Source organism: Calliphora vicina, chromosome 5 (assembly GCF_958450345.1).
Source record: "Calliphora vicina chromosome 5, idCalVici1.1, whole genome shotgun sequence".
Lineage (NCBI taxonomy): Eukaryota > Metazoa > Arthropoda > Insecta > Diptera > Calliphoridae > Calliphora > Calliphora vicina.
This window is the reverse complement of record NC_088784.1, coordinates 21,224,537-21,243,305: the sequence shown is the minus strand read 5'-3', so window position 1 is coordinate 21,243,305 and position 18,769 is coordinate 21,224,537. Positions and strand designations below refer to the sequence as shown.

The 18,769-nt window shown below is 32.1% G+C and overlaps 2 protein-coding genes across 4 annotated transcripts in view; both read left to right on the top strand.

The window, feature by feature from the left end:
• LOC135962465 (mucin-2) overlaps positions 1-14,964 on the top strand; it is a 120,065-nt gene extending 105,101 nt beyond the window's left edge. For 2 of the 3 annotated variants that reach the window (XM_065514407.1, XM_065514408.1), the window contains exons 6-7: positions 7,781-10,570; positions 10,639-14,964. In XM_065514407.1, coding sequence (XP_065370479.1) covers positions 7,781-10,570; positions 10,639-11,182 — 3,334 coding nt within the window. In that variant the 3' untranslated portion in view covers positions 11,183-14,964. Of the gene's footprint in view, positions 1-2,639; positions 4,075-7,780; positions 10,571-10,638 lie in introns of all 3 variants that reach the window. The other variant, XM_065514409.1, reaches the window with a different exon arrangement.
• Positions 14,965-17,377: 2,413 nt separating this feature from the next.
• On the top strand, positions 17,378-18,558 carry LOC135962278 (uncharacterized). The gene is made up of 2 exons (XM_065514123.1): positions 17,378-18,169; positions 18,228-18,558. Exons 1-2 carry the CDS (start codon positions 17,472-17,474, stop codon positions 18,385-18,387), a joined length of 858 nt encoding a protein of 285 aa, XP_065370195.1. The 5' UTR covers positions 17,378-17,471; the 3' UTR covers positions 18,388-18,558.
• Positions 18,559-18,769: the final 211 nt, after the last annotated feature.

The window sequence follows — 18,769 nt, the reverse complement described above, 5'->3', positions numbered from 1 at the left end:
TTTACTAGATAAAGACCAACGATTGAAGCTAAAATTTGACTAGATAAAGACCTACGATTGAAGCTAAAATTTGACTAGATAAAGGCCTACGATTGAAGCTAAAATTTGACTAGATAAAGACCAACGATTGAAGCTAAAATTTGACTAGATAAAGACCTACGATTGAAGCTAAAATTTGACTAGATAAAGGCCTACGATTGAAGCTAAAATTTGACTAGATAAAGACCTACGATTGAAGCTAAAATTTGACTAGATAAAGACCAACGATTGAAGCTAAAATTTGACTAGATAAAGACCTACGATTGAAGCTAAAATTTGACTAGATAAAGACCTACGATTGAAGCTAAAATTTGACTAGATAAAGACCTACGATTGAAGCTAAAATTTGACTAGATAAAGACCTACGATTGAAGCTAAAATTTGACTAGATAACAACTTACGATTCAAGCTAAAATTTGACTAGATAAAGACCTACGATTGAAGCTAAAATTTGACTAGATAAAGACCTACGATTGAAGCTAAAATTTGACTAGATAACAACTTACGATTGAAGCTAAAATTTGACTAGATAAAGACCAACGATTGAAGCTAAAATTTGACTAGATAATGACCTACGATTGATGATAAAATTTGACTAAATAAAGACCTTCGATTGAAGGTAAAATTGGACTAAATAAAGATCTATGATTGAACAAAGACCTACGCTTGAAGCTAAAATTGGACTACTTAAGGACCCAATTGGACTAAATAAAGCCCTACGCTTGAAGCTAAAATTGAACTAAATTGGGACCTAGAATTGAACTAAATAAAGACCTACGCATGAAGCTAAAATTGACTAAATAAGACCTACAATTGTACTAAATAAATACCTACAATTGAAGCTAAAATTTAACAAAATAAAGACCAACAATTGGACTAAAGTACCTAAGCTTGAAGCTAAAATTTAACTAAATAAAGACCCACAATTTGACTAAATAAAGACTTACGCTTGAAGTTTAAATTTACCCACAATTGGACTAAATAAAGACCTACGCTTGAAGCTAAAATTTAACTAAATAATGACCCACAATTAGCCTAAATAAAGATTTACGCTTGAAGGTAAAATTGATCTAAATAAAGAGCCACGATTGAAGCTAAAATTGGACTAAATAAAGACCTACGCTTTAAGCTAAAATTGACCCACAATTGGACTAAATGAAGACCTAAGCTTGAAGCTAAAATTTAACTTAATAAAGAAACGAACCTTTTACTATATTAAGACCTACGATCTGATAAAATCGGACTAAATAAAGACCTACGATTGAAGCTAACATTGGACTACATTTTTCAACACAACTGGCAACCTGATGATTTTGAACGGCTAGCTTCTGGCAAAAAAAAATATGTGAAATTCAAAATTGTTTATAGGCTGATCTTGCAAGTGATCGGCATGAACCTAAAATTTTCAGCTAAGAAAGTTAAAAGTGAATTTAAAAACTCTTCTTTTTATACCCTTCACCTTCGCGAAAAGGTTATATATAAGTTTGTCATTCCATTTGTAATTTCCACAATATAATTTTTCGATCCTATAAAGTATATATATTCTGGATCCTTATAGATAGCGGAGTCGATTAAGCCATGTCCGTCTGTTTGTTGAAATCAATTTTCTGAAGACCCCAGATATCTTCGGGATCCAAATCTTCAATAATTCTGGCAGACATGCTTTCGAGAAGTTTCCTATTTAAAATCAGCAGAATCGGTCCACAAATGTCTAAGATATGAGGAAAAAACCAGGACAACCTTGATGTTTGACCTATATCTGGATTACTTAGTCATTAATATAGACAATATGGGTATCTAATGATAGATATTTCGAAGACCTTTGCAACGACGTATATAAGGCCATAGTAAGTTGGACCTACAATGGGTCAAAATCGGAAAACATATTTTTTAACCCGAATTTTTTTTCACCAAAAAAAAATAAATTTAAAAAAACAAACATTTTTTTTTTAAATTTAAAAAACAAAAAAACATTTTTTAAAATTTAAAAACAAAATTTTTTTTTTTAAATTTAAAAAACAAAAAAAATTTTTTAAAATTTAAAATAACAATTCGAAAATTTTTTTTAATTTTTTTAAATTAAAAAAACAACTTTGGAAAAAAAGTAAATTTTGTTTACCTAAAAATATTTAAAATTTGTATTTTGATGTATAATTTGGTGAAGAGTATATGAGATTCGGCACAGCCGAATATACTATTACTTATTTTACAAGACTTTCTTTAATGACACTTTTTATAATCCAAAAAATTACATTATTTCACTCGCCTAACCACTGTGCAGTAGTATTAGCTCGTATGCAATTGCAAGAAGACATGCGAACTAATGCTTGAAATGCAAGTTCAAGCGTATAGTTTTTCAAAGGAAAAATTTACACACCAACTAAAAAAATACACTAATAAATAAACAGACAAACCAAAAAAAAAAAAACTCATCTGAAACGAAGCAGAACTTAAGAAGAAACTGAATTAATTAAAAAATTTATACCGACATACAGGAAACTCAGAATAACACCAGATAAATCTTCCAACCATTATTCAAGTATTGAATAAAAACAAATTACATAAATTTTCTTATGAAATTTTTCTATTGAAATTTTTAGCAACAGAAGCAGCGCCAGCAGAAAATTTGGACTTAACAACAAGTTTAACATTTTATGGCTCTACGGAAGGGGGTAAAGAAAGTGAAATGATGTTGCCGGAAATGGTCTTGCAACAAATCAATGAAAAACTAGAGGAGTCCTATAACAAAATGACCATGGAACAGTATTTTAATAAGGAAGATTGTTTTAAGTTAGAGGGGCAGCAGTGCCTTGCAAATTATTCAAGGTTCAAAAGGGAAGAAAGCTTGTTATTAGATTCAAAGAAATTAATAATATCAAGGGCGAATGAACATACTGATACACAAAACTCTGAATATCTAAGCCCATTAAATGATCTCCGGAGGGAGGATCAATTTCAAGATTTGATTATGAAACAATCTTATCCCTCACAACAGCAGCAGCATAAATCAGATGGTTATGACAGCGAAGAAATTGTGGACGAAGATATAACAACCAATTCTATATTACTCTCGGTGCCTAAACTAGATATACCCAAAAGTCCCAAGAAAGTACTAAGAAAATCTTCAATCACAAGAGAAATTTCTGAAACTGGGAAGAGAGTCTATAACAAAGAGAGTGAAATACAGCAGTTACAAATTGATTATTCCAAACTTGATGATAAAAATCAACAAACTAATGATGAAACTTTAAAAACAAATATTTTTGCACATTCTTCAGACCTTTTAGAAACGGATATATTTAAAGATTGTCTTACAGACTCCGATGAGCTAAGGCGTCGAAATATAATTAAAAATGAAACTGAGAAAGAAGAAAATTTTCAAATTAAAGATAAATCCTGGGAGTTTGACTTAAAATCATTAAAATGTTCTTCAAAATCCCATACATTCATAAGGGATTTAGATCCAACATCATATAAATTAATAGAACTTAAAACCAAAAAACTTGGGGATATCCAAAAGCCCAATAAATTGTCTAAAAGTTCAGAGGATTTAAGTGGCTTGAAAACGAAATCTCGCAATGCTAGTCCAACAAAACACACCCCCCGAACACCAACTGCTTTACGATTACCCCGACTCTCCACACCACCACCTCAACAAACTCCAACTACAACCTCTACACCCAAAATTGAATCAACACGCATCAAATCTTTAAATATTTGCCAACCAAAACGTAAAAAAGTTTTACGTCAAACTGTTAGCTGCACAAATACGTTGCCCATGAAGGCAGTGGTGCCATTGGAGAGTCTGGAAATCTGTGGGGTATCTTCAGCACCACAAATGAAAGCTAACAGTAATAGCAGGAATTCTATTACAGAAGGTGGTAGGTTGGAGGAAATAGAGTATCATGAAGAGAATTGTAACGAATTTGCTAAGGAAGAGGAGGAGGAGTTGAAGAATACTTGTGTAATGGATAAAGAGATTAAGGTTATAAAAGAGCCAGTACAATTGAAACGTAACAAGTCATTTACAATCAGGTGGGTATTGATTTCATTGCATTGGTTACACTTTCGTTTTCTTTTAGGGGTTTCAATTAGCTAGAGTATCGCAAGTTATTAGAAATATTAAAGGAATAGGGAATAGAATGGTGAATTTCATTTTCATTTTCATTTATTTGTTTGTAATACAAAAAGCCTTCAAGGCCAAAAACGTATTACATCTATTTCCATAATATTATTTTAACATTGTATTACATGAATATTATTTTAACAATATATTTTTTAATAAACAATTTAAATAAGCCAAAAGTATTTGTTAAACAAAACTTAAATAAAAATTAATAAGTTAGATTAAATTTATTCGAATTGAAATTGAAATGTACACCCTTGATTCTTTGATATGACGTATAAAATTTGTTTCAAGACTCCCTATCAGTGGAGGCACACCATTTGCGTAAATATTTAGTGAGCTAAAAATTATACATTTATTAATTGGCCATATTGGGAAAAAGGTCAAGAAGACGTTTTCTAAATAACCTACATGAAAAAGAAAACACTCGTAAATCATTTGGTAAAATATTCCAGTATCTTGCAGATCTTATAAGAAACGATCGTTCAAAAACAGAACATGTTATAAGTGGTATAATAAGTTGTGGATTTCTAGTAGATCTTGAAAACATAAATCGTCCAAGAAGATAGTTTGGAATACCATATTTGATAATCTTGTAGAAATATATTAAATTTCGTAATTTTACATACTGTCTGAAAGAACAAGATAGAAATTTGATAATAGCATGAGATATGTGTTCATGATATCCAATACAATAAACAAACCGCACAATTCTCTTCACAACACGAAAGATTCTGTCCAGGATGTGCGAATTGGTACCAGAGTAGACCTCAATGCAGTAGTTTAGATGAGACATTAGCAAAGCGTGGGCTAACGTATACCTTATTCTCGTAGGCAAGTATAAACCAGTGTGGTATAGCCTTCTGAGTCCAAAAGTTAACCGAGAGGAAATAAAGTCAATATGTTCATCAAAATTGAGAAACTGGTCCATTACCACACCAAGACACTTAATTGAATCAACAAAGTTTATGTGTTTGCTACAAATTTCTATCTTGGGATATATATAATCTCGACGAGCTGTGCGAAACATAATGGCCTTGCTTTTGTCTGCATTTATCATAAATGAGTTTTGCATCATCCAATCGAGCAGTTTATCAAGCGTAAATTTTATAATAGCCTCTAAAACATCCGGAAAATCCCTGGAGGCACCGAACAACAGCTGGATATCATCTGCAAAAATGAATGGCTTTACTAAATCTAAATCAAAACAATCATTCATATATAAAAGGAACAAAATAGGTCCAATAATAGATCCCTGTGGTACTCCACATGTAATATCGACAATATCCGAATGGATTCCTTGTACACCAACATACTGTGATCTTCCTTTTAAATAAGAATTTATCAGTCTACATGCCATCACAGAGAACTTAAACTTTTCTCTTAGCTTTCGAATAAGAACAGAATGATCCAAACGGTCAAATGCTTTTGAAAGGTCTAGTGAAACCATAACACAATTACTGTTCCTGTTTAAATTGTCCCTTATAGTTTCCGTAATACCTAAAAGCATGCCAGTAGTATTATGTCCTGTTTTATATGCATATTGAACGTCACTAATAAGATTTTGTTGAGAAATATAATCGATAACCTGGGCCTTCAATACGTGTTCCATTATCTTAGAAATAGCTGGCAAAATGCTTATTGGCCGAAAATCATTGGCAGATTCTTTTTTAGGGACAGGAACAACGCGGGAGAGTTTCCATTGATTAGGATAGGTAGAGGTGGTAATTATCATATTAAATAAATGCAAAACGGGATCTAAAATGTATGGTAAAACTAATTTTATGAATTTAATTGGCAACCCATCAGTTCCTATGCTGTTTGAATTAACCTTCGACAGGGCTCTAAGTAGTTCATCAGTGTATATAGGTTTAAATGAAAATCCGTCAATATGTCCACTCAAAGATTCAAAATCAAATTCATTGGTCACATTGCCATTATTTACAACAAAAGACCGGTTCAATTCGTTAATGTCAATGTTCGAGAAGTTCGAAGAATTGCTTTTACTACATCCCACATTATTTAAAATTCTCCACATCTTTCTACTGTCAGCACCGTCAAACAGTCTCATATAGTGACGTCTTCTAAACGTTCGTATTAACGACTTCAATTTATTTCTTAGACGACAATAAATTCTGCGATTTTCCTCCGTTCCACTATTTTTAAATACACTATAAGCACGATTTCTGTGATACCTTGCTACAATAACTTCTCTCATTCTCATCCAAGGATCTCTTTTTCTCCTAACTCTAAATCTAATAATGGGCACAAATTCATACAATTCAGACAGAAGTGAATTCAAAATATTCAGTTTATAATTTACGCAGTTATTATCATAAAATGAGGAAAAATTAAAATGATCCACATGAGATCTAATGATGTTGAAATCGATATCATCAAATTTCCTGTACTCTATATATCTATCATACCTAGAAGTGATAAAGGGCAAAGAAATATAAATCAAGGCGTGATGAGATTGTAGAAACGGAACTGACGCCTGACCTGATAAGGTAATATTACCTTGACCACTAACAAGAAAAAAATCAATCAAAGATGTTGTATTATGATAAATATCCCAGTGTGTGGGCAAAGAATTGTGCAGATAAGACAGTCCTAGTCTCCTACAAACAGACCTAAGATTAGAAGCTTTAACTGGATCAAACAAATTGCAGTTAAAGTCGCCCATTATTACTATATTCTCGTACTGCGTAAATATTTCACCAAGAGTATCTTCCATTACATCAAGATCACCATCCGGTAGATAGATAACACCTATTAAAATAGTTGTACCATGACTGCTAATTTCGATCAAAATAGCCTCACATAAATTGTAAGTGTCAGATGAGAATACTTGTCTGTACTTAATCCCATTCGCCACTAAAATTCCAACACCACCACCCCTAGTGGGGTAAGGTCGATCATTTCTGCATAACCTATATCCTGGTACATTTACAGATCCGTCTGACATATCTGTTTTAAGCCACGTTTCTGACAGTCCCATTACATGTATGTCAGAATCAACTAATAAGCTTCTAAGTTCATCCATCTTAACATACTGTGATCTAGGATTAATACTTTGACAATTTACAGTTTAATTAATTGTTCCGAAGCTCTGCCTCAAAGTCAATATAACCCAGGTCAATGCTGAAATTCAGCTGGATTTGTAAGGCAGAGTCATAGAAAATTCGACTGCTCTTATTCCATATGAAATGCTATAATTGGCCCTTTCAAATATAGATATAATTTCGTAAATACAGCATACACTGCTTGTCTTAGTCCATTTCAACATCAAACCGCCCAAAAAACTCCCACACTAGCGAGATATTCCAGCTTTAGGCGCTGGTCCCCTTAGAGGGACCACGAAGATCGCCTATGTTATCCTCCGTTATTTGCACAAAAACATTGTCCCACCATACAACGCGGGCTATCGGATGTAGGACCCATTTCCACCAATTTCCTTTTTGAAAAATCCTTTATAAGAATAGCTTTAATTTTATTAAGAAAAATTGGAAAGATTATAAAATATTTATCTTTAATTAACTTAATATATACTTACTTGAATCTAAATTTACTAATTTCACTTATTTTGTTCTCAAATTCTCATCATCCCTTTAGTGGTTTGCCTGACAACTATGATCCATTTTTGTCGGCCAAACGACAGCTCGAGGAGCTATGTTCTCCCACATCCGACACGGTCGATATACCAACAACACCCCAAACACCACAACTGCCCAGTTTTCCGGCCACACCAAATACTAGTAGCAACAATAAAATGACTACATCACTTATACTCAGCTCTTCAACACCAAATACAACGCCCAATCTAATGACTACATCACAAATACCCCAGCAGACCCAAAAAACTACTCCCACACTAGCGAGATCTTCCAGCTTTAGGCGCACATCATCTCTAAGGGGACCTCGACGATCGCCCATGTTATCGGCTCGTCCTCCGTTATTTGCACAAAAACATCGTCCCACCATACAGCGTGGTCTATCGGATGAAGGACCCATTTCCACCAATTTCCTTAAGCCCGAGGAATATGATGAAATGCCCGTAAGATCGGTGTGTGTCAATGATTTTGCTGCTAACAAAAGTCCTAGGGTGGTAAGAAGAGACACTTCCACTTCGAATCGTAAACAGCCCCTGAAGTTGAACATAAATGCGGCCAATGCCCAGAGCTCTAGTGCCTCAGCATCGCCAAATGTTGTGCAACCGGAAGTGGTAAGCCACAATACCGCCTCTAAATATGTCTCGAAAACTGATTCTTTGGCGGTATTTTTAAAATATGAACATGAATTGGAAAAGCTAAACCAAATTGCTTCAGAAAATGAGCATAAAATGGAGAATTTATTGGAAGTAAAGACACCCTCTACGGCTTCCACAATAACTACAACGCCGGTCACCAATCTGGATGGCCCCTTAAATGCCAAGGAACTCAAGGACAAAAGCAATAATTTGAGTAAACAAAATTCAGCTAAAAATATTAAGGCCGATATTTTAGCGGCAAGCGAAAGTAATGAGAATTATGACATTAATCAGCAGCATACAACAAGTGATTTGGATTCAAGCAAATATGGACAAGTTCGTTTGGCTCCTTTGGCCACAAAACCCTCGACACCTTTAACCAAGCCCAATACACCCCAACTACAGCAGCAGCAACAGTCTATACCAACACAATTAACACCTTTAAATGTTAAAAATTCTGTACAACAAAATCAAGAGCATAAAGCACCCAAATCTCCTAAACCAGTGGCCTTAAGTTCGATATTTGGTGGTGGTGTTGATAATAAAACCACAAAACAAGCTTCTCTTTTATACTCAGAACGTAAAAATGCTATGGGTTCCGAATATATAGATCCCAAGCTGATAAATAAATGTGATAATCTTCCAATTAATGTTAATCTGAAACGTACAGACTTTAAACATTCAGATTCTGATACTTCCGAACCACGTATGGAACACTTTTCTTCCTCGTCATCAGAATCTTCGGCACCGTCGAAAAAACCCACTAGTCTAGCAACACATGCTAAATTTTTGCCCACGGTAAAGCAACAATCACCACAGCAACCAGAACAAACCAATAATTTAAATATAAATCAAAATCAAAATCATCTACCAACATCGGTAACAAATAGTCAACGTAACTCGGCAGAGGGACGTAATCTGTTGAAGCGACGCATGCGTTTGGGTCGTAATCAATTTCTATATGATGCCTCACCAGAGGGTGACTCCTGTTCGGCTGACGATGAGGGCGCCAATCGTTCCTCCATGGAGGGTGATGCCATGCATCATCACAATCTCTTGAGAGAACAAGAAAAGGCCTTTGAACGTTTAGGCTCATCAGTGCAAGTGAATCCAATCGAGGCACCATTTATACCACCCTTGCCGGCCTTTGATGATTTTGATTTCGAGGAATTTCTATCATCATTTGAAAATGATGAAGAGCAATTTCCTCTCTTCAAAGATTGTAGAGAATTTCTAATGAATCGCACATCGAAGAAACAAAGATCGATGTTATTGCCGAATTCTACAGCACAAAACACTAACAACAACAACAACAACAGCACTCACAACAACTCTACGAATTTCAAAAAATCCTCCTCCCCACAAACATTCCCACCCCTAACGCCTCAATCACAATCACACTCTACCACCGGCGGGCAACACTTTCAATTTCCCTCACTGCCTCAGCATCCAAAAAATCTTTTCAATTCCTTTTCCCTCAACACCAGGTCCAGAAATAAATACGATGAACTAACCGCCACCAAATCAACGGATACATTTTGTCTAAACTCAAACACAGAAGATTTCAAGGAGCTTGATAACCACAGTATCAATCAAAAGCGTGAGATCTTTATCAGCATAGAAACCGAACAAAATGATTTGGATAAATCACCCATTTCACCCAACTCCATACGCAACATTGTGGGCAATCCCCAGACCGTTGTAGAAGTGGAGGTGGATGCCGCCCACGACAATAAGTTTAGTAAAATATCAGACGATGATGATGCGGATACTTCGCAGAATTTGTGCAGATCGAAAAACTTTTCCGGTCATTTGATGGCCGAACGTTTGCCCAATGTTCAGCTGAATAATGCCAAAAATTTGATACAAAAAATGCAAGAAGATTTTCGGCAAATGGGCGATGAAATGAGCGGCAATCTAAGGCTGACAATGGAGCATAGAACTACTGCACCGCTTGATGTGAATATGAATACAAACTCCACTATGCCCTCATCAGCACGCAATATGGTGAAAATGAATCGGGCAGCTGGCACTCCAAGTGGAGATGCCTATGGCGACTCGGATGAACTAAGCAGTCTGGATGGTTATCCCTTGTCTTCGCCGAATTCACGTTTGGGTGTTAGTTCGAAAACCAGTGCAGACTCGGCGTATGGAAGGTATGATTAAAGATTTCTGTTAATATTCTATAGATTCCATTTAAAATTTAAATTTTTCTTTTTTAAAGTCTCTCACGTCAACGTTCTTCGGAACTAACATCCCAGCGCAGCTCTAGTCGCAGTCGACCCATGGCCTCCAACACAGCTAATACACTGCTAAATCGACCCCTTACAGAAGAATCGTCCCTGGGACGTTCAAGACAATTAAGTGCCTCGTCGAGTAGCAGTTCTGAGCATGCTTTGCCACCCATCACAAGCAGCAATAGTTTTCACAAGCTACAACAACAACAGCAGCAGCAACAACAACATCTCTACAATAATAACAACAACAACAACAACATTGCCAACGATTTAGATGAACTGATGCGCTATGAACGTAGCGGCAGCAACACTAATACTAACAACAATTACGATATACAGCCCACACATGCATTATTGACGGGAGCAGCAAATTCTCACTCAAATCTGGAGTCATTGCAACAGTACCCGTCTAACTCCACCATGAGCTCAAGTATGAAAGTATCAAAATTCTGTCATGAATGTGGCAGTAAATTTCTACTCGAACAAGCTAAATTTTGTATGGATTGTGGTGTTAAACGTATAGTATTGTAGTCAGTTTTACTTTAATAAAAATAATAATAATCAACATCATTGTCATTTGTTTAACTAAGCAGTCAGTGTAAGCTTAATTAAACACTTTGTAACTGCATATAGTTTTGCATAAATTCAAATTGTAGATTATTTTTTTTGTAGATTGTGAACTACTACTAAATACTACTATTAGTGGTTAAGTTTGTTTTTTTTTAAATTAATATTTAACAATACATTTTTTTATATATATTTTCTAATACTGACTTTATATACATACAATACATATTTAGTTTAATAAATCATATTTACTATATAATATTAATCATAATTATATTTTAACAAATTTCTCAAAAGAACAATAAATAACGATCACAAATTTAATAAGGAAGAAAAACCAAACCAAACGAATACTAAAAAATAAAAATTGTATCAAAAATTTACGAACAAATATTAAATATGAAAACGATAAATTATTTATTTAAACTTTTTTTAATATTAAATTTTTATCTCGCTCTCTTTAATTCAACAGATATTGATTAGAATATAACGATAATGTTAGTATATATACAACACTGTAATTATAGCAAGAAGTCCTTTAGATATTTTATACCCTACATAGATCGAAAACTCTCCTATCAAATTCCTAACTCAGTTGCCAAAAACCTAAGTGCTTAGAATGTATTATTACGCGTGTGCTGATGTTTGTAACGCCCAAAAATATTAGTCGAACGCCCACCTAAAAGTATAACGATCGACTCAGAATCACTTTCTAATAGAGATGGGTTGTTCATGAACGAACAAGAACAATTCAGTCAAGTGAATAGTGTGAAGTTGTTCAATCTTAGTGTTCTTTTTATTCGTTTGATATTACTGTAGATCATTGGTCTCCAGCAGTACGCCCGCGGGCACCGACTATGTGTGAGTTTCTTATATATGTGAAACCGAAATTAAAAAACGAATATGAGTTATTTTACAAGCGTTGCCAATGAAGGATATTTTCATAAGAAATTTGGTTCAGTGTACACACATCGTAACAATAGAATACGAAGCAAATCTATTTTTGTGAGAGTTTGGTTAACAATGATGTAGATGTTTGAAATTTATATTTTGGAAAACTTATTTAAATGGCATTTAAGTAGCTTGAATTTTATTAAATCAGCTTTTAGTTTTCTTCATTATTATAAATCCAGTTGAATTTATTTTCAAATGCAATTGTCACCAGTTCGTTTGCACACTATCTACAAAAACATTTACAAAGAAATCATTCAATCACTTAGTTCAGTCAAACATCGCAGAATCAATATGACCAACTGCATAAATAGAACAATCTTGTTCATTTATTTGTTCTGAATAGAAATTAATAATCAGTTAAAAGAACGATTATGCATTACTCTACTTTCTAAGCCGACTAAACGATGTCCATCCGTCCTTCTGTCTGGCTATATGTCCATGTAACCTTGTCCGCGCCTGCTGTAATTTATTATATGGTCGTTTTATTTTATTTTTTAATAAATATTTTTTCGAAATCTTCAGTTTAGTAACTAGTTCTAGAGAAGTTTTACGATGCAAACACACAGTCAAAGATACAGTTTTGATACTTTTAAAGACAGAGCCAAGATGAGGAATATTTAATTTGTAACGGCAATATTGTATCATTAACTTAGAGAAGGCACAATTTTAAATTAAACAGATTCTCACATCGAATTGTGACAGGTTTGATACTTAAAAAGAAAGGGTCAAGGTAAGGACTATTGAACCTGTATCCCCTTCGACAATAATGTATCATTAACCTAACGAAGGCGATTATCCCTCTGACTCTCATCTTCGGCAGATAATTCGAGATTTGTGCTTAATGTTTCTTGCGAAGGAACTTTATTATCTTCATATTTTGTTATTTTATTCAGGAGCTGTATTTAAAGACAAGTCTAAAGAGCTAAATTACAGGAAATTGATCTAAATAAATATTTGTTTAATGTTTCAAGCAAATTAAGAACATGAGCGGAGTAGGACATATTAAATCAACTAATTCCGTGAGTATAATCCATTATTTAGTTTCATTTATCGATACCTAAAAATTTATGTTTTCGATCAGAGTAACCTCAAGTTCTAAATTAATTTGTATTCAAAATTAATTAACCGTAATAAATTTGCATGTTTTACTGATTTCTTTATTTTATTTAAGTTCAAATTAAATAAAACTTAGCACCTTATTCAGAAACAAATACAGAAAATTGTTTTTAAAATTTCTTTCTGATAAGTATTCAAAAAAAAATTTAAAAGTTAAGTTACTTTCATACAGAGCTTCGAATTAATTCATAATGGAATTAACATAACTGAATTAAAATAGTTGTTCTTTATTAAATTTGTTATTGCTTTATTTTTAATGATTTACAAAATGAATGAAAAAAATTGACTAGACCTTAGTTTAATGTAATTGATTTGAATTGAGGAAAATTGAAGCTATTTTGTAATGGATTTGAATTAAAGAAAACATGAATGATTCAATAAAGAATGAATTCTTAAAGGTATGAATTCAATACGTAGGGAGTTCTAAGGAATTAAGACAAAGAATTAATTCGTGCTTGATGGCTTTTAATGGAAATGTTTATAGGACATTCGAAAATTTAATTTGATGTTGAATATTCAATTAAGAATAAATTATATCGAACATTTGCTTTCTTTTGCGAACTTTTTACAACAAAATTTCCATTCGTGTTTCAGAATTGATTAGGTTTCATGGGCAGCCACTTATCAAGCAGCTCAATTGGGTCCGTTCAAAACAGATACCATTGTAACTAGATTCTCTGATGAAGGTATGCATACTTCTCAGATTCATCAGAATAAGAACGTTAATATTTGTTTGAGAACTTCTTAATATAATATCAGTGTTGCATTTTTCAGACATTATCGTGTAAACTATTACAACATGTAACATTTTAGAAACAAGTTTAAGTGCTTGAGAAATTATAGCGTTTTAAATTGGTAACAAATGTAATTTCATATCAAAATTTAAAGAAATTTGAGAAAATACATTTATATTTAAAGAGAATGGAACATTCTCAAACATTTAAGGTTTGAGAAAGGCTTTGTTCAATTCATTTTCAATGTTATAACAAATCTGTCTGCTGGAATGTTTCATGTATAAAACTGTTAACTTTTGATTTAATTTATTTTTTAATATACAATAAATACTATGCCTTATTTAAATAATAAATACAATTAATTTAATATTAAAAGTCTTGCTAGCAAAAAGGTCTAAGTGTAATTTAAAAAAAAAATTATATTTGAAAGCCTTCTCCAAAACATCTCTACTAATTCCAAAGTTATCACACCTGATCACGAGCAAATTTCTATGGCTTTCATAAAAAAAACTAATTTTCGGTTCAACTGAAATATTGTTAAAAAAAACCTTTTTGTTGACTTTTTCAAGGCGAAGATATATTTAACGATTTACTAACTTATAAAATAGAAAAAAAAAAACTCACAACTAAACCAAATTTATTATATAGAATACATTTCTTTTAATATTAAATTTATTATTCTAATATAGATACAATCATATACATAATTTTCTAATTTATCATTTAAAACCAGAGTTAATATACATATAAATATATAAATATTTAATAACAAATAAATAGCTATAATAAAAAACAATATATTCATAATAAACAATTGTCACAATGGCCGGCTTTAAAAATTTAACCATTATAAATAAATATTGTAGTTTTTCAAACATGCAATTAAAAATATTTAATATTTTTTTAATAAAAATAAAAGTATTCCTTACCAAAAACAATAAATAGCGTAATAATTATTTATAGTCTAATATAATAATTTAAAGAATTATATTGTTAAATATTGATATGAAGCTCAACTAGGGCTATAATTTTTTTTTAAATTTTTTTACAAATATCAAAATAACCTTAGTCGAATAGACCATTGAAAGTTATTTACGAAAATGGTATTACTTTTTCGCGATAGTGAAAAAAGTTCACTCACAAAACGCGGTAAAGTTTGGAGATAAAATTTTTTTTATCCAAAAAACAAAAATTTGTAGTTTTTTTATCCATATATCGACCTGACTCGAATCTAAATTTAAAATTTGCGGTTACGGGGAAAAAATCCGCTTTTTTGGTATAAAAATAATAAAAAAAAATGTTATAAAAATTCAGAAAAAGTTAAACGAAAATTACTTTCGGAATGAAACCACTTTCAGTTTTCAAAGTGGAATAGATATTTGATTGTAATTACTTGGTTTTCTAAAATTGTTAATCAATTTCTGTACCAAAACCTTCACATTTGTTTTAATATGAAAAACGCTGTCAAATTAAAATCAGAAATACAGAATTATGAAATATTTTTGGAATTAATAAATTACAAGGAAGCTGAAGAACCTAAAACGAAATCGATCGGAATAAAAACTACGTATGACTTTTGACTTTTGTATGACTTTTAAAAATCGATTTTTTGGGTGAGGATTTTATTCCAAAATGAACCGAAAAAAATGTTATCGTAAATAACACAAGATTTCCCATCGCGTGGTGCTATTATAAAACAAACTATGAAGTGATTTTAAAAAAAATAATTTTATAACCCTGTCTTCTGACAGTTCTTAGCCCCTTCATCAATACCTTCGTGAGAAGGGTATATATAAGTTAGTCATTCCGTTTGTAATTTTCACAATATAATTTTCCGACTCTATAAAGTATTTATGTTCTGGATCCTTATAGAAGCCATGTCCATCTGACTGTCCGTCCGTCTGTCTGTTGAAATCAATTTTCTGAAGACCGCAGATATCTTCGGGATCCAAATCTTCAATCAATAATTATGTCAGACATACTTTCGAGATGTTTCCTATTTAAAATCAGCAAAATCCATCCACAAATGGCTGAGATATGAGGAAAAAACCACGACAACCTCGATTTTTTACCTATTTTTGACCTATATCTTGATTACTAAGTCATTAATATAGACAATATGGATATCTAATGATAGATTTTTCAAAGGCCTTTGCAACGACGTATAAAAATATTTAAAATTTGTATTTTGAAGTATAAATTGGTAAAGGGTATATAAAATTCGGCACAACCGAATATAGCTCTCTTACTTGTTTTTCCCTAGTTTTGTCAATTATATTCCCATGAGTATGCTCGTTTTATTGGACCATTTCACACAGTGACGGCATGCGTGGACTAGGCAAATAAATTACCTGACCCTAAGGGAGCTGTTAGCGGTCAGTTTATTTAAGCGCTAACTAACCATCCAGTCCCTCGACACTGCTACCAATCATGTTGACCTTAAAAGTGCATATAGCTAGCAATACCCAATGGTAAAGACACGTAAAAAATCAATGTTCCAATAGTATGACAGACAGCGGATGATTGCACTACCGTCCCAATATTTTGACAAGATATGTAACCTTTGGTCGAACACTCCTTTAGGATTCAAGAACTCTTGTGAATCCTGCACATCAGCCCAGAAGATCAGAACCACATAGTGTATTTAAACCCTCTCATTTCGACAAGATTGTTACCCAAGCAAGGATATAATCAAATCCTAGTAAATTTGAATTTATCTTAGAAATATAAATATTTGGTAAATGATCATGTTTTTGAAAACTGAAATTACGGAATTTAGTTTTCACAAAAAGTTTCAATTATTTCTATATCGTTACTATAAAAACTAACCAGACATTAAGAAAATTGTGAGAAGTTTAAAATATTTGGCAGATATTTTAAAGTTTATAAAAGAAACACATATTTTTAAATCAATATATACATAGCTGAGTAAAGTAGTTACAACATTTTTAATTATTTATAACAAATGTAAAATTGTTTAATAATTTTTTTTTTAATGATTTTAATAACAACTTAGCAAGACTGACACATTATTAAATTGACCTTTGAATAAACATTTTAAGTTTCAAATCTTGTTTTATTTTTTAATTAACATTAATACTTGATGACTATGTTTTTTGTTTTTCAACAGCTTCCTCTACCATGACGAAAATGAAGAAAGGCTTTTCGAAGGCCCTAAAAACCTTAACAAGAATTCAAATATATTAAGTTTTAATGCAAATTAATTTTGTTTATAAATATTTTTTATGTATAACATTATTTTTAATTTTGTTAAATAAAAATTTTTAAAAAATATTTAGTTATAGTTTCTAGACCTAACTGTATAATACAACTTATCACTCATTCTATTGATTTTTGAAATTGTAGTCATTTTTTGAAAAGAAATCAAGGAAAGTAGCAATAAAACTTATTTCAAACATTCCACAGACTAAATTTTAAAAAATTCCAAAATGTTTACTACCGAAGTCAAGTCCCGTCTACCACAATCCCAGCTTAATTCTGCAAGAAATTCCAAAAAATTACTAAATAATGGACAAACAGTAATGGCCTCTAAAATGAAAAATGGAATTACAATTTCGGCACAAAGCAAATCTAAATATACACTTTCAAGAAACTCAAAAGTAGAGACTTCTAACCAGTCATTAGTTAGTAAAATAACAATAGCGAAAAGAGATAACAGAAATACGCAACCGTTAAGAAAATCAAATATACCTATAACTTCAGTAATTAAACCTCGGCCAGTCAGTAAAGTCCTAATGACTTCCCGTGCTTCATTAAACAATAGAAAAGTTAATAATCGTACAAATCAAATGCCCACACAAGAAACAGAAAAAAACGAACCGGTACAGGATACAAAACGTGAAATCTCTGACATGGCCATACAAACAAATGAAAGTGAAATTTTAAATCATACACTGATAATAGGGGACCTTAAAATTGTGGCTCCTTCTAAATTTGTAAGTGATGAAATCGACAAATTGCGACGAGACATGGAAACCAAAAAGCTTTTAAAGACTACACGCAATTTTGAAGAGCACGCGCTACGAGATGAACAGCATTTAGACGATTTAATAGAATTTCTAGATAAAAGTTTTATAACCCGAAGACCTCACAAGCTAACAGATAATAATTTAGATGAAGATCGCAAGTAGGTTTTAATTTTCCTCAGAAATTTTCAAAATTTTGTGAATTTTTCTTTTATAAAGACTTATTGCCTCCATGGATGAATTGCTGCAGCGTGAAAGACCTAAAACAGAATCGATTACCGATATTAGAAGCCGTATTAAACATAAAGAACAGGAGCTTTTAAGCTTATTTGATCATTTCCAAAAGAAGACAGAGCTTTTTGCCAAAACTAATGCTTGAAAAGGTTTTTATGAAAAAAACTAGAATATTGTTGATTTTTCTTGCTTTAATGTTTGGTATAATTTTGATTATTTTTAATGAAATTACGTTTTATTTATTTAGAATTTTAAATTGAGTTTAAAAAAATGTTTTATTGGTAAAAAATTAATAAAATCTTTGTTAAAATTATCATTTGGTTGTAAAATACATTAGAAAGAGGCCTAAACATTTTATGTTTTTATGACTTTTTTTCAAAACAGGCATCTCTTTTGAAACACTTCGCATTGGAGACACTTCCACCAAAAATGATTGTTCTAGACACGGGATAACCCGAGTTTAAGTCAGCAAATCAAGTTCGATCGGAAGAAAAGTGCTAATAAATCTGTCTAATCTAAACTAAAAA

Coding starts and splice junctions, on each gene's coding strand:
- LOC135962278 (XM_065514123.1), top strand. CDS start 17,472: ATGTTTACTACCGAAGTCAAGTCCCGTCTACCACAATCCCAGCTTAAT. Junction 18,170..18,227: donor AATTTAGATGAAGATCGCAA/GTAGGTTTTAAT, acceptor TCTTTTATAAAG/ACTTATTGCCTCCATGGATG.